The sequence below is a fragment of the Odontesthes bonariensis genome, chromosome 12 (genome assembly GCF_027942865.1).
Source record: "Odontesthes bonariensis isolate fOdoBon6 chromosome 12, fOdoBon6.hap1, whole genome shotgun sequence".
In the NCBI taxonomy this organism is placed as follows: domain Eukaryota; kingdom Metazoa; phylum Chordata; class Actinopteri; order Atheriniformes; family Atherinopsidae; genus Odontesthes; species Odontesthes bonariensis.
This window is the reverse complement of record NC_134517.1, coordinates 15,956,227-15,975,774: the sequence shown is the minus strand read 5'-3', so window position 1 is coordinate 15,975,774 and position 19,548 is coordinate 15,956,227. Positions and strand designations below refer to the sequence as shown.

Below are 19,548 nucleotides of genomic sequence, written 5' to 3'. Positions count from 1 at the left end.
ATACAACCGAGGGCCCCTTACTCCTTGGGCTTCTGCACTGTCGATGCTGGGAAGGGCCCTTATAGTACTTCCTCTCCGAATTAAATGCCCAGATTTCAACTATGCATATTGTGCAAAATAGCATATGCGAATCCATTTTCAGTCCATGATGCTGTCTTTCATCTCCACATATGTCGGTCTGTCTTTGCAAATGTAACTAAACTTAAAAACGTTTATTTTCCGACTGGTAATTGATTCAATAAATCAATGGTAACATCGCTCAGTTTAGTTGTATGAAAATATCCCGGCATGCTAGCGACGCAAGACTCCCTCTGGGAGGGGAGGGATGATGGAGCTAAGATGGCAGCTCTACTGAGGGTGCTGCCTCTTCGGGGTCAAGAAATAATCAAGGAAAGAATGAAACCGAAACGCAACATTTTTCGTCATGACGGGTGTCGTGTCTGCCATTCTACGTGATTTTTTGTTCTGTCTAGAAAACGTGTATTAGCGGGAGGTAAACATCGTGTTGACGCTGTGGTCGGATCGGGTCGGATCGGAAGACCATAGCTGCACCCTCAGATTGGCTACGTTTTGCGTGTATAATAACTGAGCACCGTGGATGCTATTTGTGGTATTTCTGCAACTTGGAGTGGACTAATGATGTGACATGAGGTGGATGTGGTGACAAGTGGATTGCATCTGATGCCCAGATATTATCTGGCTGCAATATCTTGTGTGTGATATATGCATTGTTCTGCAAAACGATGATGTGTGCTGCTGCGGCAGCGGCCGCCGGTGGAGGGATTCTGCCTTCCTTGTCGCCGTCGATGGGGCTGGGTGTCAGGGTCATTTCTGGAGCAGGAGCCGATTTATCTACCATTGGTTCGGGAATGGGTTCTTGCCCGACACCCGGAGCCCAGTCGGATTGTCGGACTCGGTACCAGCTTTTACTCTCAGGGCGAGCTCTGGCGGAACGATACAGACGGATTTATACTACCGCCATCAATGATAAAGAGCAAGGGATAAATCAAGGAAGGTGAGTGGTTAATGTGAAAAATATATATACCATAGGCTGCTGTTGTCATTTGAAGGGCTAACTGGGCTAACGACCGTCAGCTAGCGTTAACCCTTGCGTAGCGGTACGCTAACAGCAGCGAGCTAACTTGCATACAATTTAATTAACATATATACGACTTAGTGATAAGTCTGACGTGCCATAACTGTCATTGTGTTACTTGCAAACAGATATGCTTGGGACTTAATATTTAGCTTAAGAGATTTGCTCACTCTGTAGTCATTTTGGCACTGACTTCCTTAGCTTGTGGGAGCAGTCCCAGCTAACGTTACGATGGTTCACCCTTGTGCGAGTGATTTCAGTCAGGGGACTCTAGACACTGTATTTTTAGCTAAACAATAACACAAGGGGAATTGCGATAAAGGCATTTCCCCCCCCCCCCCCCCCCCCAAGCGCCACAACGACGAGAAATCAAATCTGTGTGGAGAGCTAGCTGGCTAACTGTCATTACAGCAGTAGTCAGTTTGCTAGAAGTAGTGGGTGCCACCCAGCTAAACGTAAACAAACACCTCTTGTATTACGCGTTTATTCCTCAAAAGGCTGTTTTAAACCTCCACTGCTCGGTGTTACTGCACATTTTACGCAACTCAGCTGTTTAATATCGCTCTCTGTGGTTTTTAGGCCCAACGGCGTCACTGTTAGCCAGCTAACGTTAACTAACGTTGAGCATCAAGCCCTTGTCCCAGGTTATCTTAACATGAGTCAGTTCTCTAAAAAAAACCCAAAACGGCTGACTGTGGCTCGCTATTCGGCAACACGGTAAACATATGGGAGACACTGTATTGTTTTTCATGTCCCATTTGCATGAAATGTGAGGCATGTTTGGGTGAGGATGTGCTGTGAGGTGGATGAACTCATTTGCTTTTCTAGCATAAGCGGGTAATACAGTTACGTCATTCTAGTCAGTTAGGTTGTACTCTGTGTGGCATTATTGTTGCATCCACCCTTTAAAAACTCAGTTGTTGTTCTCCAACCTTTCCGTCGTGCACAGTTGCCATTTAAAAGTAACGGCGCACAGCCGAAGTGACACGATTCTACTTTGACAACCATTCTCATTTAAGATGACTTATTTGTGAGGATTTATGTGAAGAAAACAGATCAATGAACACCTGCAGCTCCCCCCCCCCCCCCCCCCGCCATTATAACACACATTCGTGCTGTCATATAGCCAAAGTCAAATGTTAGATCGGCTGTGCTCAAAAAGACATTTGGGGAACTATTTTCTAAACCCCTTGGAGCATCTTTCATTTTCTTTTCGCCCTCTGATTGACTCGCTGTGTTTCCAAGTGAAATCAGACACAGGCATCCCTGTGCGTAGGGCTGGTCATTACCTCAAAATATTGAAGTAATGCCCAGCATATAGTTCTTTCTAGCCGCCGATGACTTGGAGAGCAGGATGGCTGATGGCTGACAAATAAAGCCAGTGTCATGTTTTTGTTTTCCACATTCTAAAATGCAGCCATTTGATTCTAACAAATGAAAATTGAGCTCCGCAAAATGTTTTGAGTTTTATATCACCCTTAACTCTGATTGCCTCTGTTCAGTTCTCCGTCTGCAGCGCCCTTAATTCATATATAGAAGCGTATCAGCTAAAACTGTGTTTTGACCGCATCAGCCTTTTCCTGGTACGAGGGACTTTTGGAGGGTTCTTCCCTCGATCCCATCCCTTTCCACAGCAGGAACAGACCAAAATGACTTGCTTTAGGGAGGCAGTTCTTTTTGAGATTAGCCATTAGTATTATTCGTACATTTTTATTTCTGTTTCAGTCATCTCATATTTGATCCCCTTTTTAGATAGTAAAATCGGTTAACTTTAAGACCTACTGCCTAAGTAGTTACTGTTTGCAAACATAATATTCAGACGCTTCTGTCAGCTGGCGAGATGTGGTGCACAGTGTCAGCTGCAGTTATGAAGCAAGTTTGTGAATGGATGAGGAGAGGGTGCAGGCGATCATGAAAACAAAGCAGCAAATTAGAGTGGTAAATAATTGATTTTTGATGGTTTCACAGCAATTATGTTCTGAGGCACGAGTTTAAAAACACCCACAATATTGCATAGATGTTTTTTTAAAATTAGCAAATTTTGACTGATGGTAGCTGAAGTCTTCCCATTTCACCGCTCAGTGGACAATTTCTTGCGGCTACAGCTCGTAAAGTTGTGCTCAATTGTATCAATTCAGGATATAATAAAGTAATATTTATACTTATTTGATATATGTTTCATAGTCTCTGTGTAACGGTGCAATAAAATTACATTAGACTTAGTATCTAAAGCACTTTTTGTAGAATATTTATGGAACATCTGTATTTTCAGTGATGTGGACCCGCATCAGAGCTTAGTATAAGTGTGGTTGAATTCTTTTCCAAAGTCCTTGTAAATTTCTCCTACCAGCTTTCCTTAACCCCCCCTAATGTTGTCATAATGAGGTCATTTTTTGTTTTGTTTTTGACTTTTCAACTCTACCCTATCTGTCCAGGCCACTGTAATCATTGCTGTGGCCTTGACGCACCAGCAAAAAGAGGCACTGTTTTTTACAATTCCACGAAACCTAATCTATGCTGTACCTTAGACCTGAGTGGAAATGGCGTAGGACTTGGGGCTGAAGAAACTTTTAGCTCCTTGGAGAGAGGAAAAAAAAAAAAAAAAGGGCCCAAATAGATGAAGTGTTGGGGTGGTCTGGGTCAAAGTGTGTTTAAGTTTTACTGGAAATCAAAAGACACAGATCGACTGGATCGACACTGACATGTGTAGCTGGACTACATATGTCATTCTATTCTTTTTACACAGTACTAATAACTGCCAACTTTTGCATCTCCAAATGGCAAATACTTATCTATAACAATCAACTGACAGATTGATCCATCTGTCCCTTATTATGTGTAACAATATGAATCTGCTTCTGCAGTATAGTTTGCTTAGTTGGAGTGTAAACTGTCTTGTTTGAATAAGAGTTTATATAAACAAAAAAAGGGGAAGTGACACTACCATGAAAGACACTGTCAATATGACTACCGTGAAGAAGAATATGTTGACTTTTAAAAAGGTACCTTAACTTCCATTCACCCGCTGAACTAGATATTTGATAGTAAGAGCTTTGCGAGAGACGACGACATGTCTTTGTAGTCATGCAATTTCGTTAAGTGAAATTTCGTGAGCCGTAGCACTGTAGCAGAAAGCGTGCTTTAGCCATTTTGTATTAAAGGAAACACTCGGGATGATATCCAGCTTTAGTTCCTCTGTGGTTTAAGCCCTTGCTATGGGTTGTTTCGTGCTAAAGTGCCTTTAATGTAAATGTCTTTTAATGTCATGCAGAAGCATCTGTTTTACAAAGCTGACTGATAACTGTGTGCTTCCAGGGGAAAGAAGGCTTTAAGTAAGAAGAAACTGAAAAGACGACAGAAAGTCAAGTCAAAAGTCAAATCAAGAACAAAGGTAAGGGATGCTTTGCTGTTGCTGTTTCCTGCTATTCTGCAGTACACTTGCTATAATGCTATGGTTGCTCTGTTTTTATTTCCATTTAGTTTGTACGTATGTTTGTAGAGGGTCAATACCTTTTATGATATTTATCCAGCTATCCTAATTGTATATATCTCTTCATAAATACACAATACATAAGTGTCTGCAGTGTTGGTTTATATTGTTAGCATTATTGTTAGCTGTAAATTATGGAACATAATTGAACCTAAAATTCAAAGAGCTATTTAGAGCATTTGAAAAATGTAAGTGGGTATGTACATAAAGTATTTTGTGTTTTCTTTTTTCCCCTCAAACCAATGAAAACTTGACTGACAGTTTTAATTTGCAACTGTCAAAGCCTCATGTACGTGGCGATAAATTCTTACAGTTGCATTGACTCTGCTGAATGAGGTGAACAGATTGAGGGTCAGATTAAAGATGAGGTCGGATTCTCTGCAGTCTTGAGGGTGTTTGGCAGAGCCGTTATTTTCATCGGCTGGCGTTGGTCAGTTGCCAGTAAGCCCATCCGCACATGAAGCTGGAGAGGCTGAATGTGAAACACACGGGGAGTGGCTCTGACTTGTGCATGATGGCCTGTTGCCGAGCGACCTAATGTGTTCCACATCTCCACGGCAACGGTTGCCTGCCTCCATCTCCTTCATCCAAAGAGGGAACCAGGCCGGCATCAGAGAATTTGGTTGTCTCATATGTATACTTTTCATTGGGTACACGTGCTTGATTGTTGATTCCTAAATTATGAAAATGAACACATTGTACTAATAAATTATAGAGATCCATTTCTGCTATGTGATTGCTCTTGAAAATAACAGTGTAGTCTCTTTAGATTGAACTTTATTTGTAAGATGTTTTTTTTGTTTTTATTTTCCCATCAGTTTGGAGGTGTATGCTAGAGAGATTTAGGCAAGATAGAGTGGACTTGTTATTTAAGTTCTTCAGCGAGTTGATCACTTATAACATTGTAATAAGACAGAGAAGTGCGGCGTTGGCAAGGCTGGCTGGCTGGCTGGTAGGCATAAAAACGTGGGTTGCCGTTACACTAGCAGTGTATTTGTATGTGTTGAGCTCGCTCTTGCTCTGTCAAGCTGCCGAGGTTTGAAAGCTCTTCTTCTGTCCTCTTTGTCTGCCACTGTGTTTAAACATGAAAGTGGGATAATAACAAAAGATGGCGTAAACACTCATCATCCTAATGAAGAGGGTGATGCAACGTCTTGTTTATAGGCAGATCCGCGATCTGTTTTCTTTGAAAAGAAACTGTAATTGTTATAACACGGTGCTGGTGCATAATTAAGAATGGAAAAGAATACCGTTCATACATCTATAATTCTTATCATATAGCATCAGTGTTGAGTCTGACATACTTCAGTGGATTGGCAGATACTAAGTTCTTCACTGAATAAGTCATTCAAGCCGTGGGCAGCACACCATGAAACCATGGTCCTAGCTGCTTTGTATTGTGGAAACCCCCTCGTCTATATGTCACATTAGTCACAAAAGGGCCTATATTGCATGCTTTTATTATGCACTATATACTTTGAATAAACACATGGAATTATTTGCTTAGGAATTGAATTGGGAGAAAGAACATTCTTGCATATCTCAAACTCAAAAAAAGAAAAATTATAGGATGATACAAAATCTGATGAAATGTGCCTACTTGGTATTAACAGGACACGTTTTACAGAGAGCTCAATGGCACCAGGACAATGGTGCTTGGAAAAGTGGCAACTATAACCATTTGCTTTAGAGATATACGGCAGAATTAAATTAAAGCCGAGACTTTGTAAAAAGTTAGCATTCAAATACTCATCCACCACCCAAACCCCTGTTTCATTAGTTGTTGTTGTTGAGCCGAGTAAATGTCACTTTAGCCCCTGCATTTTAGCTGAGTATCAGCTCTAACTGCTAATGCAGCACGGCTGTTCGCTGACATAATTCGCCTCGGACTGACACGAGAGGACGATGTACTAACTGCAATGCACAGGACAACTGCCTGTTAACATGAAATTGTCCGACATAAGGGAACGCAACGAGGGAATGTGGCGAATCATCAACATGGGTGCTTTATAACTACATAATTTACGAAATGAATACAAAAATGTCCTTGTTAAATTTCATCAAATGCATTTGCTGTTTGTGCCTTTCATGTGTTGATGTAGGTGCTACTCTCAACTCACAGCTAAGCATCTGTTTCTCTGAAATGGCATCATTTGTTACTAGGGCTGGGTATCACCGCCAAGTTCCTAGATCGATTCGATTTCGATTCTTAGGGCTTTAAATCGATTAATCACGATTCAATTCGATTCGATTCGATTCGATCCGAATCGGTTCCATCTGCTTCTCTTGGCGCCAGGATTTAACCTCAAAATGTTGCATTTTGACATCAATATTTCAAAGGGCTGTGGCTTGACAGTGTTAACAGATTGTTACATTATATTAGTAACACCTGAAGCCACCCAGTGGAAAGAAGTATTAGTAAGATTTTACACTATATTCAACGTGACAGCCTACTTAATTAAATACATTTGTAGGAGCCATTTTAGTCTCACCTATAGGTAGGTTTTAGTGTAGTTTTAGATTTAGCCACTTGGGGGAGCACTTCTTTTATGGTAGCTAACTTAGTTCTAGGTATAATTACAGGTGCCCAGAATTAGTGGGTTGATGACTGCTTGGACTGGGGAACACATGGTTCTTACCGTAGCCGTGTGGATTGGAACCAGTAACTTCATGAAAAAAATCATTCATGAAAAAAAAAAAAAAGAAAAAAAAAAAAAAAAAAAAAAAAAATCGATCTCATGCCCTACAAATCGATTATGCAAATTTTAAATGAAATCGATCCAAAATCGATTTAATCGATTTTTTTACCCAGCCCTATTTGTTACACACATAAAGGTACTTTATGCACTAAATGCTATTTGGGAAGAATGATATGCACACTTAATGACTTTTAACTTGTCTCCTGACATCCTAATTGAAAGACGCTCTCAGCGATTGCTTCGCATTTTAAACAGTTTGTTATTCTTTATTAAGAAATATAACCTGTGAAGTGGGATCTCTTATCACTGAGTTGGCAGAAAGTTCTCGTATTCAGATGGTTAGAAGAGTGAGTGAGTAAGTAGACGATGCCCTTTTACAGCGGTAATGTAGAAAGTTCCACAGAGACACATGCTGGGGTTTGTTTCTCGACTATAACTCAGCTTGAAAGGCACGTTCCCGGGCTGAAAGGCTGGTTGATAACGGGCATCAGACTGGACGAGGACACACTGACAAAACTGGGTTTGGCTTTTTTTTCATGTCTCTGAGGAAAGACAGATGTGTCCTGTCTAAACAACACAAGCTAATATTGGATGGCTCTCCCATTTTAGTGTTTTCCAGAAAAGTTGCACGTTAAACACATTTTTGGCATGGCGGTCCAAGTGCACAGTCCCTTTTATTAAAGCCTCTCGTTTTGAAGACGGTGCTCTTAATCTAGCTTCTGTTATTTATCCTATGGGTGTTGTAGCTGTCCTTAAGTGCTGACAGGGACTCTGTAGTAGCCTTTTTTTGGAAGCCATTATGTGGCCATTAAATCATCAGGGAAGAGCAGATGGAAACACAAAAGAACACGCCACACGAGAAGCAGGTTTGGGTCATTCGTTGGTTATTTGGAAAGTGAGAAGAAAACCCCAAAGCTGCAGAGGGCTTCGGGTACCTGGATCTGCATTTTCTTGTGTGCGTCACAGCTTGAAGGTGTCACGTTTTAATGATGTGTCTCTGATGCCTCTATATCTGATCATTGTCAGATGAGATTAAGGAGCCACTATCCTCCCCACTGGTTTTAGCTGATAATGAATGACCTCTCTCCCCAAATAGATGACATCACCCTCTGTGATTGGGATGCCAAAAGCGCAACACTGCAAGAGTGGCTCGATCGATCGTTGCGATTCTCTGGAGGCCGCCTCGGGGCTGTAGTTGAAATGCCTCGCTTGGTTGGATGAGGAAGCTGATCAATTAGTTAGTTTATCAAGTTTCTTACTGGATTGTAGTTTGTCTGATCATTGTAATTATTTGGATTGAGGTGCTTAAGCTTTGGTGTAATGATTTTGTTGTAAATTCTAACTCTCTGCTTGTCAGCCTAATATACGAAATTCAGGGCAGACTTCACGTTACAAACGCCTCAATTCAGCAAGGCCACAAATGACACCGTTCACAATGACCATCGAGTTAAATCGACACTTCTGCAGAAGAATTTTTTTACCATGACTTGTTTTCTGGTGATCGGGTGAGCTACTGTAAGTAGGCCGCAGCAGGTCAACATCATCTGTAATATTGGATTTTTTTTACCTTCTTGTCTCCTGAACTGAACTGAGCTGTCTAACGATGGTCGAAATCCGTTCGAAAAAGAGGGACTGACTTCTACTGAGGTCATGAAACGCCTTCTGAAGCGTGAATACAAATTCTTGACTCAGACAAACCAGGCAAACCACTCTGTGGCTCTCAAGAGGTCCTCAGAAATCGTTGTGTTATTAGTGACCACCACAGTTGATCTTACATGCTCGGAAGGAGTGGATGGGGCAGGTCGTAATCGGCTGGTTCAGTCGGCACTGCGCTGAATATCTATCCGTCTGGAATCGTTCTTGTCATTAAAAAGAAAAAAAAACGGGGAAAGATGTTAGGCTGGACTTAAAATCAGTTGATTTTTTTTTTTTTGCCAAACACGTACAACAGGCGGTGTGTTTCTGTCCATCCAGGCTAGACGAGAGATAATGATAGAAACATCTTCTGTCAAGAGTCCCCTTTATTTGGTTCCTCTCACGAGTTCTCAGATGAAAAAGTATTCAGTTTGTGGCGGATAGCAGGCGTGTGGTTTGTTTAAGGGAATCATCTGTGGGTGTACATAACATAACATAAGTTCTTAAGTAACCCCATGAGCCATGGGCAGTGGAGAGACCAGAATCAAAGTTATTCAATTGTTTTTGTGTCCACGTGACATGAAAAACATGAAAAGTTTTTTTAAATATGTTTTTCAACAGTATTTTGAGTTAAAAAATAGAAGAAGAAGAAGAAGAAAAAAAAAACTGCCCTGTGAAGGTTTTTACTCTCCTCTTCCATTACCTGTTTTTCCACAGGCCGAGAGTCTAGATGGAGCCCTCTGCGTGCCGGACATCAAGCTGCACAGCAACCCGTCCGCTTTCAATGTCTACTGCAACGTGCGGCACTGTGTGCTGGACTGGCAGCAGAGGGAGGCCTCCCTGGCACTGGCCTCCAGGAGCTCGGTGCAGAGCGGCGACTCAGACAGCGAGGAGGAGGAAGAGTACCGCGAGCCAGCTGTGAAGCTGCCAAAGGTATGAGCACAGAGTTGCGTTGGCCGCTCATTCGGTGGCAACAGCGCTTCGTATGATGGCGATAACCAAGCTGTTTTTCTTTCGGGATCTGTTAGATTCACTGCTCCATTAGGGCTCATCTTTTTTCCATTGTTATAACTGGAATTATTTCACCAAACTGCACTCCGACCCTGTGAGATTTAAGATTCCGTTAGCTCCCTTTTCTACTCCGTGTGCCTGCCAACTGTTGTGTTTAACTCATTGTTTAAGCTGTCACTTTTACAAAATGTATTCCACATCTGGAAAAAAAAAAAGAAAATATAAGTTTTCAGAACCTACATTACACAGTATGTACAATGGAAATTCCTAATAAAAAATACACTTTCAAGTGAACCTAATCCAAACATTATTAATTAGATCATTAAACGAGCCTGTCGATTTCTTCTTGATAACATGAAACCAAAAAAATCCATTTCTAGCAAAACGGCTGCTGAGATTACCGCAGATAATTGCACAACTTCAAAAGAGGCAGCAGGGGTGGCAAAGATGAATTCTAATTAACCACACAAAATACAGTTTAACGAGCCAATTATTCCACACTTTTCTTTGTCTCTCTGTGTTGTTTGTTTAGTAGTCTCACTAAAACTAAACAAATCCGTAGGGTAAAGTTCGTACCGTGTCTGAGTGTGAATTAACCCTAACCCTAACCCTAACGCGCCACTCCTTCTGTAAACCAGATTAAGCATTTTCCTTGATTGGATTGGGAGGCCTTGCCTTCGCCGTTCTACCTGCCGCTATCTCCACCACTTAAATTGGAATCAGTGGTTTGGAGAGAGTAAAAAATAACATGTCTCATGTGTCCTATAGTGTGCTACATGTGTGAAAAGGTAACTCTGGATTATCAGCTCTGAGTTGCATAATACAGTTGACGTATTTTTTTTAACCCTGGTTAACAGGTGAGCGTTTCACAAAAGGCTGGATTCCATCTGTAAGCGCGCATTATGGTGACATGGAACACTTTTATCCTCTTTGAGGCAAATGCAGTAAGCTTTTGATGATACAATATTTTTTGGGGGGATTTAGTTTTAAATCCATTTAAACAACTGTTGCTGATGAGCCATATGTTGACAGTCTTTGTTCTTGTGTGTGTGTTTTTCCAATGGGTAACACAGAGAGCAGATGTAACCATTGATGAAATATCTTTTTGTCACTTGCAAAAATCTTACAAGAATTTCTACTCTTCAGGAAGCCATTGTCATATCTCTGCCTCAGACTGTCGATAGTCGTTGGATTGCGCTTTTTTTAAATGGACCTTCTCTAACGATTCTAAGCTTTTACGGTTTACGAGGCAAAGTTGGTCACTTGGATAGGAAGTTGCACAGAAGCATTACTTGATTCAGTAATGAGTCATTCTGACAGAGACTGAGAATGGCATTCTTTTCTAGGCCAAACTCCTCCGCTTGCCTTCCTTCTTCACACAGCCAATTGAGATGGTCTTTAAAAAAAAAAGAAAAAAGAAAAAAATAACCATGGTGAGCTGTAGTTTCTAAACGTACCGTGGGACCTTACTGGAATATAGGTTGTTATCAGGAGAGCGATTCATCCACTCCTTTATGTCAGCAGTATTTTCAAATCGATGTTTAAGCAGCATCGCAACAAAATGAAGTGAACTTGAACTCGGGTTGTGGTTTGGCAGGTTGGTGTTCACAAGCTTGTAAAAATGGGATTCTTTCTGTGTGTCCGCAGATCATCGGCATTGGCCTGTGTGGGGTGTTTGAGCTGATAAAAGAGACCCGGTTCTCTCACTCCGCACTGTGCCGGCGCAGCCTTCAGGCTCTGTTGGACATGTTGCAGGGACAACAACCTGAAGGTTTCCAGACTGAGCCTCCCGATGTGCTAGGTAAAGTTTAACATGCCTCCACTCAAGAGATTCAACAGATTGTGGCTTTGAAGCTTTAAACTGTTCATTCATGAGGACCCCATCGAAGATTTGCTGTTGCAGCTTAGATGCTTTACTCGGCAATATTTAGTAGAGGTTTTGGTTTTTTGGTTATTCATTTGTTGAGCCTTGCATACATTGTCCTATAATTTTTCTCTTTCCCAATTATCCAACCTTTCCACCACCCGTTTCCTTCGTCAGAATCTCTTTTCCAGTTGTTGTTGGAGACCACGGTCCGGAGCACAGGGCCCAATGACCCAACGGGACAAACGATTACAGCCCTGTCCTGCGCCTGCCTCTTCAGTCTTGTGGTGGCCTGGGGAGACACGGGCAAAATCCTGCAGGCCGTCTCTGCCATTCTCACTAATAACGGCAGCCATGCCTGCCAGACAATACAGGTAATCCGTCAGTTCTTACGAATGAAGCTGCGTTCAACAAGTCCAGTGTATCATTTTCAGTTTTTTTCGTCGTTATTTTGCATCTCAGAAAAAAAAATAAAATAAGATGGTTATCGCTGCACTCACTGCTTACTTGTTAAGCTAGGACAAAGTTAATAACAAGTAACCAGGTTTTGCAGTCTTATTTTGAACTCAACACCTGTTCAGACCTCTATCTCATAGCAAACAAATGTGCTTTGTCCTAAACGTCCACATGATCTTGTAGTCAAAGAAATGGCACAATGACGATGTTTTTACATCACTTAAATTTGAACTTTCTATGCCCTCTCCACACAAAGAAATTGAAACCTCTCATTTTTTTTTTTTTTATCAGTTCAGGTTTTTTTTTTTTTTCCCCTCCAGATTGGTACGATTGCTTTTGAGCACAAAAAATGTCCTTTTTGGGTTGGATAAGTAACCTCTGGCTCATCCATGCATTTCCTCTGAGTGTAGAGGCTCAGGGCAGTGTCTGGACGGCTCAAATTGAGTTTCGTAGAATGTCAAGCCACTCCGATCCTCCCGTTTGATTATGTTACTCTGACTGGATTCTTCCGCCAATTATCTGATCTTCTGCTTGCCTCTGTCTCTCTGTCTTTTCAGACTCTCTCTCTCTCGTGTCGTTTCTGCCTTCAAGTCAAAACAGTTTCTTGCTAAATATTTGATATCTTCAACACAGATTACTAATTAGAAGAGAAGCTCTTTGATCAAGAACATGTTTTAACCTTTAGGTGCATATGTATTTTTTTTCTTATGGCTCCTCATCTTCTAGTTACTGAGTGGGTTCCTGGATTCTGAGTCGTCACAGGGGCAGGCGGGGTGCTTTCATGCTGTGCGCGCCTGTGTATTTGTTTGCTTTTGTATGAATAAAATGTAGCGAGATCAGTTTTATGTGTAGTTTGCTACCATGGACATGTTGAGAGTGTGTGTGAAAATGACAAATGTATCGAAAAAAACCCCAAACAGTGTCATTATTATGAGAGTCTGACTAAAATCAGCAATGAGGAAGCTCACCAAGCACTTCCCGCTGGGTGTATAACAGATTTACGGATATATATGCCCTGTTATGTCTCATCAGAGGTTTTCTTTCCTTTCCTTTTGAATCAAACCAGGTCCCCACCATACTGAATGCACTACAGCGGAGTGTGCAGGCTGTCCTGGTGGGAAAAATTCAGATCCAGGATTGGTTCGGAAATGGCATCAAGCGTGCTGCTCTGATGAACAAATGGGTCCTAAAAGAGGTGGCCATCGACGAAGATGAGCGCTGTCTTCTACAGACTGATGGGTCCTTCCTCTATTTGCTCTGCAAGGACGGACTCTACAAAGTTGGATCAGGATATAGTGGGACTGTCAGGGTATGCAAGATGCATGTTGCCTTTTGTCTAGGGATTATCCAGTGTATACTCTCAGAAACAGAAGAATCAAAATGTCAGCGGTTCTTAGTCTCACATGTATTCAATACCCCACAGGGTCATGTGTACAACTCCACCTCCCGAATCAGGAATCGAAAAGAGAAAAGGTCATGGTTGGGCTTTGCTCAGGTGAGTATCGGAACTTCCATTTAACTTTTAGCTTTTATTAAAGTTGGGATGACTTTTGTTTTGCCTGTAAAGCTTGGCAGGTGTCAAATATCTCACCTGCTACAGGTTTCAAGCTGCAGATATGTCATGTTGGTGAGAGTCACTTATGTTTGTGTTGTGTCCTCAGGGGTACTTGTTGTATCGGGACACAAGTAACCACAGCATGTCGGCCATCAAGATCAACCCTGAGACTCTGGAGCACGAGGGGGCGGTCACCATGCCAGGTGATGAGAAAGCCTTTTTACTGGCTTACGTCACCACGCACTCAATGGAGGTCAAGTCAAACAAAATGGCATTGTATTCACTTTCTTCTCTTTGCAGGTCAACATTCAGATGGACAGAACATCATCTTCACAGATGGAGAGTATATAAATCAGATCACCGCCTGCAAAGATGTAAGTTTTTAAAAATAATTTTTTTTTAGATTAATTAAAACTTAATATGACAGCATTCCTCTTCTGTCTTGGGCTTATTAAAGGAAGAAAGTATTGAAGTTCGTATAAGTCAGCGTACTCATGAGTGCATGTATACAACCGATCACAGAAAAACCCCTCAGCTGAGAAAGCTCACATTGATGAGTGCTTTTCCCCTTCTTATGAAATTGTAGGGGTTGTTGAATTCTCTGCAGGCGATCTCAAGTGTATTAGTCTGGGCTTCGAAAATCCTCTGACTCTGTCACAATGAACTACATAATAGCAGTTGAGCTTGAGGTGAATACAAAGAGATAAAGACCCCGAAACCAATTCCACCTTTTTGCATAATTGCAAATTTGTAAACTGTCTCTTTCTTAATCTGTCATTTCCCATTTTGTTCGTCAGTGAGGAAAGTGTTTCCTCTAGTTTAAGACCCTGTCACTCCTTGACTCATAGAAGGATCCTCAACTGATCACCAGCTGTGCAACGGAGGGAGGTGTAGCTGTGACTGTGCAAATGTGTGTGTGTGTGTGTGTGTGTGTGTGTGTGTTGTGTATGAGGGAGGTGGCATCACATGTGGGTATTCTCTAGAGGGCTTAATCTCACAAGCAGTTATCTGCATAAGCACTCTGTAATGTGAGTGGGGGAGGGGCAGATGTGGAATCCATACATCTGCCGTCGCAGTAAGGCCTTTCCTAGGCTAATCAAGGGGGTGGTGTGTGTGGGAGAGGGGTGCATGCATTTTTAGTGAGCAACTAACAGATGCAACCACTGCACAAACCACTTACAGTTACAATTTAATGGCCTAACAGTCTCATGTACTCTATACTGCAGACTTGAAAGCACGATAGATGGCTTTTATCATCATCACCACATTGTGAAAAGCAGACAAGCCCCATGCAACCCTACATCCCTTTTTGTATTACACTTGCCTTGCTATTCTTTACTTGATGTCTTTCTATGTTACTAATCTCCTTCACGAAAAATTGTCCCTTTCATCCACAACATCTTGACTCTGGAATCTTTCATTTTGTCATCTTTCATCCCTGACATGCAGGACGTTTTGTGTTGCAGCATCTTCTGCACTCTGTTAAATCAATTTGAATTTGGGCATAAGTTTCAGCCACATAAATGGTAAAAAAAAAATGCATGCATGCACCGATTTTGCACCACCAGCCTCAGTGAGTTGGCCCAAATATACTGCAGCTGCTGGACTTCAAAATATTAATCCAGCCCATGAGTAATGAGTGTGTAGGGCTTTGTGGTGATGATAGAAGCGGGGAAATGTTTTCTGTGAACCAGCAATAACTCCGGTTAAATGGTTACGAAGTGTCACACTGTAGCAATGCTGTGTTGTGAAATGAAACACTGTTTCTTCCTGTATGCCCTCACTCCCGCAGGATGGGTTTGTGGTGCGGATCTATACTATGAGTTCCGACCCAGCCCTGCAGCAGGAACTGCAGCTGAAGTTGGCAAGGAAATGCCTGCACGCATGTGGCATCTCTCTCTTTGACCTGGAGAAAGACCTACACATCATCAGTAAGTGCTACAGAATGTACTGAACTCAGTGAAACTGCGGTTAGTAATAGTGATTTATAGAGTGGTGTGAAAAAGCTTTTGCCCCCTTCCTGATTTCCTTTTTTTTTTTTTTTTTTTTTTTGTGTAGGTTTGTCACACTTAAATGTTTCAGAGCAAACAAATTTAAATATTAGACATAGATGACACAAGTAAACACAAAATGCAGTTTCTAAATCAAGGTGTTAGCAGCAACAACTGCAATCAAGCGATAACTGGCGATGAGTCTTTTGCAGCGCTGTGGAGGAATGTTGGACCGTTCATCTTTGCAGAGTTGTTGTAATTCAGCCACATTGGAGGGTTTTTTCGAGCTTGAACCGCCTTTTTAAAGGTCATGCCACAGCATCCCAATCCGATTCAGGTCAGGACTTTGACTAGGCCCGTCCAAAGTCTTCATTTTGTTTTTCTTAAGCCATTCAGAGGTGGACTTGCCTGTGTGTTTTGGATCATTGCGCTTCAGCCGGAGGTCACGAACAGATGGCCGGGCATTCTCCTTCAGGATGTTTTGGTAGACAGCAGAATTCGTGATTCCATTTACCACCGCGAGTCTTCCAGGTCCTGAGGCGGCAAAACCGCCCCAGACCATCATGCTACCACCAACATATTTTACCGTTGGTGTGGTGTTCCTTTTCTGAAATGCTGTGTTACCTTTACGCCAGATGTCCAATGCGGAACTTGAAACGGGGCCAGCTGCAGCGAGGGCTGTAGCCTCTGTACATGGGGCGTCTGCTTAAGCCACTATGCCACTGACCACCCCATAACCTTTTCACCTTACATCCAGAATGCTGCTGCTCGAGTCCTGACTAGAACCAGGAAATACGACCATATTAGTCCAGTGCTTAGGTCTCTGCACTGGCTCAGAGAATAGACTTTACAACAGCTCTGCTCGTGTACAAGTCTCTTCATGGTCAAGCGCCAAAGTACATCTCTGACATGTTAGAGCCATATGAACCAACTCGGGCTCGGAGAACCTCAGGGAGGGTTCTCCTGCTGGTGCCCAGAGTCAGGACTAAACAAGGTGAGGCTGCGTTTCAGTTTTATGCTCCTAAAGTCTGGAACAGCCTTCCAGAAGATGTGAGACAGGCCTCAACTCTGACAATGTTTAAATCCAGGCTGAAAACAGTTCTATTTAGCTGTGCATATGACACCTGAAAGTATTTTATCTGCACTCTTCGCTTTTAATTAATGAATGATTATTTTTTTTATGTTTTTTTGGAAGGATTTTGTTTGCCTTCTTGTGATTTTATGTAGCTGTAAAGCACTTTGAATTGCCTTGTGTACTAATTGTGCTCTACAAATAAACTTGCCTTGCCTTCCAGACTGATGGATCGCAATTACTTTGTTTCTCATTTGTTACTGAATTTCCTTGGATTGCGGCACAATGTCTGGCTTTTGAGGATCTTTTGGTCTACTCCACTTTGTCAGACAGGTCCTATTTAAGTGGTTTCTTGATTCTCGTGTTTTCGGTTCTAAATGGTATGTTTTTTTTTTTTGTTTGTTTGTTTGTTTGTTTTCCTCACAGGCACAGGCTTTGATGAAGAGGCAGCACTACTTGGAGCAGGCAGGGAGTTTGCGCTGATGAAAACTGCCTCGGGAAAGGTAAGTGATGGCTTGTCTGAAATGTTTAAGAGTAGCGAAAGTTAGAACAGCCTCAACTGTGGAGCTTAAGAGCTTTTTTTTTTCTTCCCATGCCAGTGTCAAACTCATCACTGTAGAGGGTGAAGCGGTGGGAGTGCAAAGCCTTGGTTTAGATGGTTTCTACTTGTTTTCTCCCTTCACCGTGTCCACATGAAGCCGACTGAGCAGCTTTAACATTCTAGTAAAGCGTAATATAATGTGTCTGTTATAGGGGTGTAACGATACACTCAGCTCACGAGACGCGATATTGGGTTCACGAGAACGAGACGAGATTTTAAGAAAACTACAATGACAAATTCTATGACTGGACCAACAGACTTTAATTTAACCGAGTTGCACATTTTGAAATATTTTATCATAACTCTTTACATGCATGATGTAAGCATGAGCTGTTAATAAACTTCTTCTTCCACAAATTGAAACTATAACTAAAATCTATAAAAGTTCAAATAAAATACATAAAAATAATTGTTTTTTTCAAGTGCAAACAATATTATCAAAGTCAAGTCAAAGTCAAAGTGAACTTTATTGTCAATCCAACCATGCAATCAGTGCAAGTAATTACATAGAGGATCGAAATTGCGTTTCCCCATACTCCAATGTGCAGCAACATTATAACACACACAAAATACGCAACTTACAATAATGCACACAGGTAAGAAAAATAAACACACATGTACAGACAAATGGATGGGTGAATAATTGGAGGTAGATAGTGATGTGCAAAGGTGCAGTAAGTAAAGTGCAGAGTGACAAAAGCAGCATACAGTGGGAGTGTATTTTCATGTTCATAGACATTCCTTAAAGGTGGGCTAAGAGATGTTTTCTGGAGCATTTTTTTTATCATATTGTCTGAAAACCTCCTCACGACCCCATTGCACCCGCTAAAATAGAATGTTTGGAGAAAAAAAAATATATTTTAGTCCATTGTAGAAGGTGTAGCAAGAGGAAATGTCTGACCAATAGAAGTAATGATGAGAGTTACTTCTATTGGATTCTGACATGCCAATCAACCGTCAGCCCCCCTCCCCCCTGCGCGTTCACAGACTCGTGACTCGTTCATGTGTTTTGAAGGCGTGGTTTCGAGGGGTGGGCTGAAGGGAGAGGCAAGGTTGTGTATTTTCAAAAATATAGCTTGCAGGAACCGTTTTTCCAAGATCTCATACCCCACCTTTAAGTGAGTTGAGTAGTCTGATGGCCTGTGGGAAAAAAACTATTGCTGAGTCTGGAGGTCCTGCACCGCATGCTGCGGTAGCGCTTACCAGATGGTAGGATGGTGAACAGTTTGTGTGCAGGGTGAGTGGGGTCTTTGGTGATGCTGTTTGCTCTCTTTAGGTAGCGGGACGGATACAGTTCCTGGATAGATGGTTGGGCCGATCTGGTGACTGGTGATCTTTTCTGCTGTCCTTACCACCCTTTGTAGGGCCTTTTGGTCGGCAACAGAGCAGCTGCCGTACCAGACTGAGAGGCTGCTAGTGAGAATGCTCTCAATAGCACCCCTGTAAAAGGTGGTGAGGGCAGAAGGGGGGAGGTTCGCTCTCCTCATCCGGGGAAGGAAGTGGAGGCGTTGCTGGGCCTTTTTGACCAGGGAGGTGGTGTTGGTAGACCAGGTCAGGTCATCTCATCTGTGATATGCACCCCCAGGAACTTGGTGCTTTTCACAGATTCCACAACACTGCCATTTATGATGAGTGGGGTGTGTGGCATGTGTGTCTTCCTGAAGTCCACAGTCATTTCTTTGGTTTTATTTACATTGAGTTGTAAATTATTGATGTCGCACCAGTTGATGAGTAGATTTACCTCCTCTCTGTAGGCCGAGTCGTCATTGTCGCTGATAAGACCCACCACTGTTGTGTCATCTTCGAACTTGATGAAGTGGTTCGAGTTGTATCTGGCACAACAGTCATGAGTCATCAGCGTGAACAATAACGGGCTGAGAACACATCCCTGGGGGACCCCGGTGTTCATGATGGTGGTCTTTGAGGAGTTTTTGCCAACTCTTACTGTCTGTGGTCTGTTTGTAAGGAAGTCCAGTAACCAATTGCATAATGGGGTGCTGATGCCTATTGCGCCGAATTTATTCACCAGGTGTTGAGGGATGACAGTGTTGAAGGCGGAGCTGAAGTCGATAAACAGC

General features: G+C 42.2%; 1 protein-coding gene across 13 annotated transcripts in view; it reads left to right on the top strand.

Moving 5' to 3' along the window:
* Nucleotides 1-318: 318 nt before the first annotated feature.
* Nucleotides 319-19,548, top strand: part of mycbp2 (MYC binding protein 2) — a 63,493-nt gene continuing 44,263 nt past the window's right edge. For all 13 annotated transcript variants that reach the window (XM_075479273.1, XM_075479270.1, XM_075479276.1 and 10 more), the window contains exons 1-11: nt 319-1,015; nt 4,412-4,487; nt 9,638-9,853; nt 11,579-11,732; nt 11,973-12,169; nt 13,318-13,560; nt 13,675-13,746; nt 13,913-14,009; nt 14,107-14,180; nt 15,599-15,737; nt 17,296-17,372. In XM_075479273.1, the coding sequence (XP_075335388.1) occupies nt 744-1,015; nt 4,412-4,487; nt 9,638-9,853; nt 11,579-11,732; nt 11,973-12,169; nt 13,318-13,560; nt 13,675-13,746; nt 13,913-14,009; nt 14,107-14,180; nt 15,599-15,737; nt 17,296-17,372 (1,617 nt within the window). In that variant the 5' untranslated portion in view covers nt 319-743. The remainder of the gene's footprint in view (nt 1,016-4,411; nt 4,488-9,637; nt 9,854-11,578; nt 11,733-11,972; nt 12,170-13,317; nt 13,561-13,674; nt 13,747-13,912; nt 14,010-14,106; nt 14,181-15,598; nt 15,738-17,295; nt 17,373-19,548) is intronic.